The sequence below is a fragment of the Semicossyphus pulcher genome, unplaced genomic scaffold (genome assembly GCF_022749685.1).
Source record: "Semicossyphus pulcher isolate SPU_LCO1_2020_fin unplaced genomic scaffold, fSemPul1.0.p SCAF_3, whole genome shotgun sequence".
Taxonomy (NCBI): domain Eukaryota; kingdom Metazoa; phylum Chordata; class Actinopteri; order Labriformes; family Labridae; genus Semicossyphus; species Semicossyphus pulcher.
In genome coordinates, this window is record NW_027211704.1 from 23364554 (window position 1) to 23375967 (window position 11414).

The following is an 11414-nucleotide window of genomic DNA, read 5'->3' on the forward strand; positions in this document are numbered from 1 at the left end:
ATGAGCGTGGAGAGAATAGATGGAGACTTGAGAGGGTGGAGATAAAGAGAGCAGGCAAGATGAATGGAGCGAGGAAAGATGAGGAGGAGGAACAAGGCAGAGTTCAGCCAAGCATTGTTGTGTTCTGCATGATTGCCACTGCAGGAAGGAGTTTGGGCCTCCGTGTGTGCGTGTGTGTCTCTGTGTGTGCGTGTGTGTGCGCACTCACTGCTGCGGATAACAGACAGACTTGTGCCTAAATCCTCTTAATCAGGGCTAGACTGTTCTCTAAACCTGTATATAGTCTTGTTTTGTCTGCGTGTGCACACGAATGTGCGTGTGTAAGCTTCCCTAAGACTTTACATTAATGGGATTTGCGTAAACAGACCCTAAAGCCTCGACCAGAACGTAATTAAAGGTAAAGAAAAGGAGGAAGCAGACTGGAGAAGAAAGGCCTTTGTATCTCAAGGAGCCTGAGATAAAGTATGGATCCTCTGGTCGCAACCTCAACCAAAAAGATAACAAGCTGAAGATTAGCTTTAACGACAAATTAGCTCCACGTAAGCGCCTAAGTGTCTTTTGACTATCTTGTATCTAAAAAATTTCAAATATGCTACAACACACTTTTAGAGAAACACGAGGAGTTAAAAATGTACAAGCACTTAATGTGTTTCTTTGTGCAGAAGTCCCTGCAGAATAAAAAAATAAAACACTTATAAAAACTTCTGAAGAGACTAGCAGCACTTTTCTTTTCTGGGAACATCCACTCGCTACTGGGTCTAGTCTGAGCCATATTAATGATGCCCACAGCCACTACCAATTCCATCACTTTGCTTCCTTGTCATGCCGGCTGCAGGCAGAACCACTGAGTTTAACAGCAGCAGAGCTGACAGAAAGACTTGGCCATGTCAGCCTGTCTGGCACGCAAAACCAGCACACATACATGCACACACAAACTACTACTATCTGCAAGCATGCATATGATCCCATTCCTGACACAACACAGGACAATAAGAGCTGCCTTTGCACAAACGCTGTAAAGGCTGAGTGCACAGTAAAGGCTGGCAGAGGGACTGTTTCTTCTGGTGGGACTGCAGGTCGATGTATTGGACAATATTTCACCGCTCAGCTACTGATACAGTCAGTTTTAGTTGTTTAGGAGAACAGATCCTGGTGCTACAAACAAGTATCTTCAACTCCCGTTGTGGACTGAACACACCCCATTTACACAATAAAGAAATGCATGCAAACACACACTCACCAAGACATTGATTTGGCCTGCTAGCTTAGCTTAGCAAAGCTTCAACAGAGGCAAGGGGGAGTGACAGTCTAATACCCCTTTCTCACCAAAATTAGCACAGTGACGCAGGTTTTTCAGACCCGGGAAGAAGCTAATAAATGCAGATCGTCTCTTTTCCCATTGCCAGTGGAGTATACTCCTTTCAGTCTCTTTTCTGCTGCGTCACCGTCTGACATCACAAATGCGCCCGAAACAGGGTTAGTTAACAATAGTACGCTCGGGTCAGAAGAAGCTCTCTCACCTCGCTGTCTTGCCAGTGTTGCTGCATCTTGCACAAAACAAAGAACAAATCTGCTGTTGTTGTTCTTGTGTATTTACACGACAGCAGCTGGAACTTCAATGCGTCATATAGCATCACGCCGGAGAGGTGTAGGAGATTAGCGTGTCAACCCGGGTTTTGTGTTCCCATCATTGCCGATCAGAGCCGAGGCGATAATCAGCTACCTGGGTCTACTGCAGAGTTATTTGACCCGGGTCTGAATGCCGATTGTAAATTTCAAGCCGAGGTTTTTGACCAGTGGGAAAGCAACTAAAAAATAAGTGACATGAACACTGTAACTCTGGCAACACGGCAAACTTTAGCAAAACTTAGCTCACTGGTAATTGTACTACTAGGAGGGATCAATGGTGGGTGAAGTCTGCTGTAATCCAGGGGTCCACGGTGATTTATACTTGCACTGAAATTTCTACTTCTTAAAATAAAATGTTTTTATTAATGCTAATTAATAATTCAAGAACATTGCTGAAATTACTGCAATTTAAAATGTGCACACACACAGTACACCTATTGTTATTGAAACACCATTTGAGTTTTGGCTTCATGTGTAAGCAAACAGGCTGTAGCACCTAGCAACAAACTAGCATCAACCACATTGTCCTCTGTTGTCTGAGTGCAAACCTACCAAGCAGATCAATCAGAGCTGTTGCAGTCTGGTTACAGCCATATTTAGTTGCATTGCTTTGGAGATGTACGTCACACTACAGTGTAGGACCGGGGCGCTGGTTTAGCTCAGTTGGTAGAGCAGGCGCCGCATGAACAGGCTCGACTCCAGGTCTGCCGATGATTTGGTGCATGTCATCCCCCCACTCTCTACTCCCCACATTTCCTGTCACTCTTCAGCTATCCTTTGTAATACAGACAAAAGCCAAAAAAGTGTATAAATCAGGCTATCCACAAACTTACTTGATTTTCTCATCTCATCCTAAAAGAACATCTGTTACTGAATTCTCTGGCGCAGGGTTGGGATCCATTTGGAACTGAACATATATTCAGGATCTTAAAAAATAAAACCCTCTGACAGAGATGTTCACCTGCTCTGAGACAGTCCCCAGTGCTGAGCGTCACCGTTCCTCCCAGCTGGGGGATTATGCTAACCGAGCAGTCGGATTGACGGTGTGGGAATAAGTGTAGGCCTTTTGAGTAGATTTGTCAACTCTTCCCACACGTTGGCTAGGTTAATAGTTACCTTACGTACTAAACCAAAAGCGGCCTGATATTAAGCTCAGGGCTTTAATTTTTCCTGTGTGTCCTGACACTCAAGAGGAGCTCAGCGTTTTCTGGTTTGACAGACGGAAAAAAGGGAATATGACTCTGGTGTATAAATCCTCGATAACTGACCACGGAGGAGCGTGAGTGTTGACAGATTTCCTTGGAACCTTAGTAATAGCTATAACAGCTATAAAATAAAGCGCTGCCTTACACATCTATGCAGGTGCTTCCATTTCTAGTGTAGATCATTAAGTATCATGGCAATAATGTCAACTACTGTTTATATATCCAACAAACTGTTTCTCTCATCCTGATGTTCGCTGGAACTCAGGACTTTTTTCGGGAACTTTTGTCAACCGTGTCATTCCTCAGAAATATACACGCCTCTACTCTGCATATATACAATTTAAGGACACTGGATAAGAGCTGTCTTCAAAGGGAAGCAAAGGGAACAGCCTCTCTGCCTCCCCAGCACACCTAAACTCACTATCATAAATTAGTTGGCCTTTCTGTTCCTCTGACAGAGTGTGTAACTGCAAGTGCCACGTGTGACCAATTCGCATTCAAGCACAATACAACAGCCTACACTTGAGCTAATTAGGAAAAGAAAGACTTTTACTCTGCAAACAAGAGAGGAGACGGCGCACATGTGCACATGTAGTGGGATTACATAAAGCGCAGCATTGGAGAGACAGCATTTCATGGTCTGTTTAGTTGGTAACTGAGCGTCCCTCCAATGTATTTAAATGCGGAGCTTAAGCCGAGCACCGACGCACACACAAATTCAGCTCCAAGTGGGCAACATGCTTACACTGTACACATGTGACTTCTATCTCGCCCTCCCTTCTCGCATAAACATACACCCTGAAATTGAAGCCTTTCCTAAAGCCGGGCTACGAGGGAGGAAGTGAAGTCGTTCCACCGCTGTCAGAGAACACAAAAGGTGGAGGAACGGTTTTGGGCGAGGAGGGGTGTCCAACTTCCTGCTGAGAGAAAGGAAATAAACACTTCCATATGCAATCCCTGCCAGAAACACACACACGAGTACACGCAGGGCTTAGAGCTAATGCAGTAACGCAGTAAATTCAAACAGGAGGGCTCTAGTTAGCGACGAGCAGCGCTGTATATGAGGGAGAATATTTTCTGCTTCCACAGATTTATAGGTAGTAAGGCCTCTTTCATCACACCAGCGTGGTCTTATAATGCACATTGGAAAGAATTACACTCCTCTGCAGCTGTAGTTTCTCCATTCCTGATTGGTCTGACAGAGCTACGGTTGGTTTTACGTGAAGAGGACTCAGATTTCTAACGTGTGTGTGTGAGCGCGGTCACAAGCAGCAGAGCCTGTTCATCAAGGCGAGCGACACGCAGCAAATCTCGTAACTGGGGAAAACCTGTGAACTCTGGGCTATTGTGCAGTTTTTCATAGCCAGAAGACACACAAAGTCATACACACATTTGTTTTACAATGTATGCTTGAATCCCTTGCTCCTGATAGTGCAGATACAAACCTTGAAGGAGCAATTCACCCCAGGAAAAAGCTGCTGTCAGTCAAAGCTGCTGTTCTCTGTAATCGATAGAAGCGATAATATTTGAAATTGGCGCCATAACTGTGGAGAATGTTGCACAAACAGCTCGTGGTTTCGCTCATTCTACATTCCTACAACACCTAGCGTGCATTGCGCCCCAGGTAGGCCCAGCGAGAGACGCTGAAGTAAACCGTTTTCGCTGCAGGCAACGGGTCAGGGTACAGAATGCGAAACACGTCAAGAATATACCGTCTCAAAAATCTTCAGGTCTGCAGTCTACATTTCAAACCTGATGATTTTGAACGAGACATGACATCGGAGGCGGGCGTCCTAGATTGAGGAAGTGTAGTTTAGCGAGCTCCCTGGCCTCCGTCTGATGACGCGGTTTACGTAGTCTGGCGGAGGTTTTCCAGGACCCATTGAAGAAGCGGATCACGGCCTCCAAAGGCACAGAGCCAAATTGCAAACTGGCCCTTTAACCTTCAATTCAATTACAACTGTAATCTCAAACATAGACTTTAATAGCACAATTTTTTCCCTCCACACACACACACACACATGCTTTCATGGATATTGCCTTGGTTATTAACACACTAACACAACAGACAGCATGACACTAATCTGCTCTCAATCTCAACCCTCTCTGTTGTGATTGTGTGTTTGTACAAGCACGTGTTTGTACGTCACTGAGTGTGTTATCCATAGTGTTACCCATGGATGGTTTTTGCGTGGAGCAGTAGGTCATATTTTTATGGAACGGGATTTATCAGATTGACGAGACTAACCATATTGTGATTTTATGTTTGCAAACACAGAGTATTGGCTTGGTCATTAGAGGACATGTCTATCAGAGTACTGACCTGCAGGGTCAGCAGCTACGTGTTTAAAAGGGCGAGGAGTGAGAGTGCACGTCTGTGTTTGTATGTAATAGCCCTAATTACATAATCCAGTTATTTTCCCACAGCCTCTGCCCGATCAATACACAGTGAAGAGGACTTATCGTGGCTTAGTCCCCCCAGCAGAGCACAGGGTCTGTGTCCTACTGTGAGTACGTGTGTGTGCGTTGTACTTTTTCACTGATATCCAAAGCAAACATTACAATCTCTGCAGCAGGACTGGTTAGAGCCTCTTATCAGCTCAGCGTAGAAAAGCCCCTCTATGTGTGTATGCGTGCTAACAGGTCTGAATTGTGTGCTGAGGGTCCCGACCCAACACTCATCAACACGTCTTTCATACAGCAGCAAATGCTTGTTGAAAATCAGAGCGCCAAGACGCTGCAGCAGCAGCACCGCTCCACACTTCCCACTTGATTAAAGTGAGAAAATGGCACACGCTCTGGGTAGAATTAGGTCACTCTGATTTTACAGATGGCCCTTGTTGCCAAGCATATTTTCCCAATTAAGGCTGATTAGGGAGGGGAAATTCCCAGACAGCGTGAATTATTAAAAACTTGAAATGGAATCTGATCATGTGACGTTGTATGGCGGTGACACCCGACATCCCCAGATGGGTCCTAGAAAAAAAGAGGGGAGGGGAGCTGCAAGCCCCGAGACTTCTGATTGGTTCAAAGTGAGGAGTAAGTTTCCTGCTATTGTCTAAAGTCATTAGGAACTGCGGAGAGAGCCGGGGTGCATAATCAACACCGGCTTGTGTTTCAGTATTCTGAATTCACGCTGCTGATTACCTCAAAACTTTTAACATGAGAGCAAACTAAAGTTGCCACACAGCTTCCTGTTTACAAGTTGTACAACATTCAAGAAATGCCTCGAAATTAAGCACAAAACATGAAAAAGATATCCAAAACTTGCCACTATCATTTTCTCCTGCAGCAAAATACACAACACCTGCATTTACTGGCTGGGAAAAGGCAAACTACCTGCCACAATTTAGAATCACTTTGAAACTAGTAAACAAAACTTAACTCAAGTGCCTGAGCATAAAAAATATAGATATCCTGAAAATTCAAAGTTTGCAAATTTCAGACTGAATTAAGACCCCTGCGCTATGATTCATCCACACAGGTGTTTCCACTTGTTTTGCCTGATTAGATCTGTCCTCAGGACTTTTCTTGCATTTACAGACAGGGGTTGATTCACATCTCCACATCCGTCCTGTGTTGTGTTGCATCAGTGAGCGGGGCAGCTTAAACTCTTATCGTTCTGATCAGTATGTTGACTTTTTGACCTTTTTTTGACACCGCAGGAAAAGCACAGGTTTACAACAAAGTTAAGGACATGCTATTTGCCTGTCATGACTCACAGAGCCATCCTTGTTGTTATTAGTGACACCTGTGCTTTTTCTTCTTTCAATTCAATGACGGTTCAATTTTAAAATAGCCTATTGATTTTGGTGACATCACAAAAAACACCAGCATAGCTCCGCCCATCTTCCACTTACGTAGAGCTCTAATTAGACGATAAGTGAAAACACCTGTGTGCAGACCTTTTACATGTCTGTTTGTTCTTATACTGTTTCTCTGTTCAAAATCAGTGTTCCTGACTATATGACAGTACAGAGGCAACATGCTGACTAATTTAAAGATTACATATTTTAGCTCTGCAATCAATTTTCTATTATTCTAATGTGTTTTTGAATCATGTTGGTAAAGTTAGTTTCGTTTTAAAAATTGGATACATTTAATGTAATTATTTTTCGGAGCGTCTCCTTCCTCCTGAAATAAACAAGCTGTTTTACTATTCAAAGGTCAGACCTTGGCCACGATTGGCTGACAGTATTTGGAGTGACCGTGTAGCCCCTCCCCCACGTGTGCTATCCTCACTCCAAAGTTGTAGAAAACACGGCTGCTCTGAGATCGGTTATTCGGCCTTATATGTAGGCTACGAGCCAGAATCGCCAGGAGGTATCGGATGGTAAGATGAAATCTCGACAACAACTTGACTGCAAGCTAGTGCACAAAGGCAGCTTCAAGTGAATGAAAGTGGATGACGATTGGTCGATTTCAGCAAAAGCAAGGTTCTACATAGAAACCTGCAGCCGGCTACATTTCAAAAATGTAATTCTGGAAAAACACAGAATTATGCAGTTTTCACTTGTGAAACCCATGCAAAATATGAGAATCTCCATTCAAAAGATATGGCCCCTTTAAGAGAAATGTAACATTGTTTTGCTTTTGAGAGCCTAAAGTTTGGGGCCTTTTTTTCTCTAAGTACAACAGTAGGTTAACAAACAGGATAAAATCTGATATCCGCTGGTGTAGTGTTTGTGAAGGATAAAAACCTGCACTTTACAGCATGCAACGGCTCAGTACTACTGTAAACAAATCAAACCAAGGTCGAGATAGGGCCGCCTTATGTATACCTCTGGTTTTCCATTACCCTTGATGCTCCCCACCCCAAAAAGCATATTTACATGTTCAGCTCAAGGTTTTCTTTCTTCACTTTATATCAACAAAGATTTACCGGCTTTCTCTACAGCACGCCTTTGTTCAGAGAGTGTATTGTACAAGGTAGAATAATGCATTCATCCATGTAAGTGCCAAAGTGACTTATTTCTCTCAAACATAATGCGCTGGCACACAATGTGTTCTGCGGGTATATTCTGATGTTAATTTGTGCATAATGTAGCAACCTTTAAAAAGCCCGGTGCCACTTCTAAACAGGCCTTGCCAATATTGCTGCCAGCGTTCGCAGGTTATAAATATGTGAAATTGTCCTTGAAGAGTTGCTGTTCTTTTGTCTGTCTCTACAGGAAGTCAGTTTGGCCCAGGCAGGCTCCGAGCATCCCTTCAGCAGTCTGCTTTGCCATGCTGGGAGCCTGTCACAGAGGCTCAGTGTCAAACAGCACAGCCCTGCTGAGTCAAGCTGACCATGAACGAGCCAGACCGGCCTCACTGGCCTGATGTTCAGGCTTATGTTAGGTGTCCTGATGTTCCCATTCAGGCTAGGTGCTAGGGAAGTGTTGCCAGTCTAGCCTGTTTGTCAGTTATTTGTATCAGCTGAGTCAGAAAGGGCCCGCGCCGACATACTTTGCTCATTATCTGCTCTGTGTAAATTAATAGCCATACTATATGGAATCAAAGTCTGGCCTAAAAAGGAAAGCTTAGTTCTCTAATGGGATGAATTCTACTTGTTTAATTATTACAGGTGTTGGATGCATTTTTGGAAAATGCCATAAACACACACACATTATATGAAAAGGCCTTTTCACATTGGACTCAGCTCAAAGGGTTGGTCAGGAAACAGAACAAGAACAAAGAGAAGCTGAATAAACAATATCTGTGACCCTGTTCTGTTTCCATCTCCTGGACGTGACAGGTGGTATTTTCTCTTGAATGGAAAAAAGTACAAACCAAACACCATTCACAATTCTGTCACTTTAACGTGGGCTCGCTCATCGACAGGTGTGGCTCAAATGTCACGACTTCCTGAAGTTTTGGCAACAACTCTGCCGTTCATTAAACAAATACCTTCCCTGGCAGAAATAATAAACATGACAACTTAACGGATACCAGAGGGACTCCTTCCTGGAGGGAAAGCTAACTTCAATGTGCGCCGAATTGTTTCTGTTTCGATAAAATGCTTGGCACATTAACTTCAGCGGCTGTCATATTTCAGAAAACTTAGTAACAACAAAAGACAAAAGTTCGAACGGAGTTTTGTGTGTTCTTACCTTGCCTGACAGTTTTCAACCTGACTGCACCTTTGCAGTTCTTGATCACTGTCTGTACGTCGTACAAAGGTAATCCCGAAATGGAGAGATTCTCCACCTCCAGCAGCAGTTCCCCTTCATTTAATTTCCCACTTTTATAAACCACGACATCCTCACTAACTTGTCCGATGTACGCGAACTCTCCGTTCTCCGCGCCGCCGCGCAGCGACACGTTCAAGTCACCGCGGGCATCTTTGGAGACGGAGGACTCATTTATTCTGAAGGTCCAGTGGTTTTTCTTTAGCACGGGTTTGGACATTGTGGACAGTTCTGAGCCAACACCAACACAGGCAGGCTCTGCCACTGAGATAAGAAACAGTCACAGCAGCAATGCCGCTCAAAAAGTAGCCTTGTTGTATCCGAGTGAAGCGCAGCAAACTTTCTTCCTCTTCCACAGAAACATGAGTGCCTCTGACAGTATTGTCCCACCGCTTTCCCGGGGTGAGAAATCAAGCCATTCCTGTCGGCTCTGAAGACACTCCCAACTAACTGGATATTGTTTTCATTATTTACTTAACATCCCTGCAGTTTAATCCCCTTTCATCGATGTCATCTTACATCTGCCACGGTCCCACTCTCGTCTCGTGCCCACTTTATAAATCCTCTCAGCTGTTCTTAGAAACTCACTTTAAAGGATGTTTCTTTCTTTTGTCCAGTTAACGGCGACTTCTCTGTATTCTCTCCGTATCCGACCGCTGACTTTATCGGTGCTTGTCAGGGTCCTCGGCTCGTTTAACCAGGTACGACGCTCTCGTGTACTTAACTGATTCTCATTCCTACTCTGGGCTCTGCTCTCGCGCTGGGAATGTGTTGCTGTTCGTGCTGCATTCACTGGCTGTCGGAAACTTTAAGATAAGTTCACATGGACGAACCAACAACAATGAGGGTAGGCCTAATAGCCTACTTTATGTTACGAAATCGAAATGTTATTATAACATTGAGTAAAATAAAAGTGAAAATTTTCTGTGATATCTTTCAAAACACGAAATATGGAGTAATAATATATTGTGTATCATTGCCTGATGTGTGACCTGATTATTTCTAACCAAATCACATAAAGTACGGTCTGATTAAATTAATTAGTTTTTTTTTCATGGGAACGATTGTATGTATTTATTTATTTTTCTACTCTTGAACTAAGATTGCTGTGTTGTAATATCTGCCAATTTGCATAATATACAGGTTACTATATTTTTTTTCACTGTAAATGCAAATTGAGTTACAGCTTATTGGTAGCTTTAAAATGAACACATACTACATGTTATCTTTACTTTATTTGACAACAACAAAATACAAATACATCAACTGAAATAGGCTACATATCCTAATTACTATTTAATGTAATATTACATCATAAGCATAAATTCTTGTCCTCCACCAGCCCATATAGCAATACACTGTGTTAATATTTTAAAGAATAATCTACAAAATATTGCATCATTAACATAATTGCATGGCGGGCCAGCATGTATCGGGCCACAGATGTATTTTATTTTGGAAATCGATAGTCGGAGCCTGCAAAGAGAACTTGAAGGCAGCAATATTGCAATGAGCGCATGCGTGCTGATAAGAGCAGAAAGGGATGTCTTCGCTGGACTTTTAACATTAAAGGGCTTTTGGCTTGCCTCAATTAATTACCGGTCTCATGTTGGGTTTATGAAGCTAAAATTATGAGATATTGAAATGTTGATCTTACCTAAATTAATTTAATAAAAAAAAGTATTCTTAAGTCTTTGTAAAACATTGTCAGACATTCTTTTTGTAAATATTTGCTTGATTTCTGTTAAAACATATATTTTCTTTTAGCTTACACTTTGTACAAAATGTGTTGTTCAATCAACAAACTTGATATGTTGATTCTGACATTCTGAAAAGCTAACTTGATAATGAACCAGTCAGCCATGCTGGGGTTACACCTGCAATCCTGTCTGTCAGGATTCCTACATTTCTGGTTAGACAGGAGGAACACCTTGTTTTCATGCATGGGTGAAACACTCCTAAGTGGGTGTCGTTGTGTATTTTTTTTGTTTGTCACTGATAGAAAAATATACAGAATTTGTGGGATCCCGAACATCACACACATATTTTATGATTCAATCATACACTGAAGGCTTTTTCCAGCAAAACAATTTCAGATCTACAAAAAAGGCAATAATACAGATCAGCTAGAGAGACAGTGAGCCAAGAAAGAACGAATGTATACACAGCTTGATGGGATCAGATGAGCCAGGCCTCACACCTAGGGAACGGCAGATGAGCTTTCCCAACCTAAAAATAACGTGAAAGTACTCTCGGTCTCAGGGGAGTAAAAAACCATTGGCCTGGATGAGACAGGAAGTAGTAAGTGCACTTTTCAGCTGAAACTTACAACTTTTCCTCATCTTCATGTCTTATCTTGCTCTACCATGAAGTGCTTGTATAATATGTGTTCAGCTCCCTGCGGTTTCCT

The 11414-nt window shown here is 42.8% G+C and overlaps 1 protein-coding gene across 2 annotated transcripts in view; it reads right to left on the minus strand.

Moving 5' to 3' along the window:
• magi1b (membrane associated guanylate kinase, WW and PDZ domain containing 1b) overlaps positions 1–9715 on the minus strand; it is a 141822-nt gene extending 132107 nt beyond the window's left edge. For both annotated transcript variants that reach the window (XM_069679085.1, XM_069679084.1), the window contains exon 1: positions 8927–9715. In XM_069679085.1, coding sequence (XP_069535186.1) covers positions 8927–9224 — 298 coding nt within the window. In that variant the 5' untranslated portion in view covers positions 9225–9715. The remainder of the gene's footprint in view (positions 1–8926) is intronic.
• Between the last annotated feature and the right edge of the window lie 1699 nt (positions 9716–11414).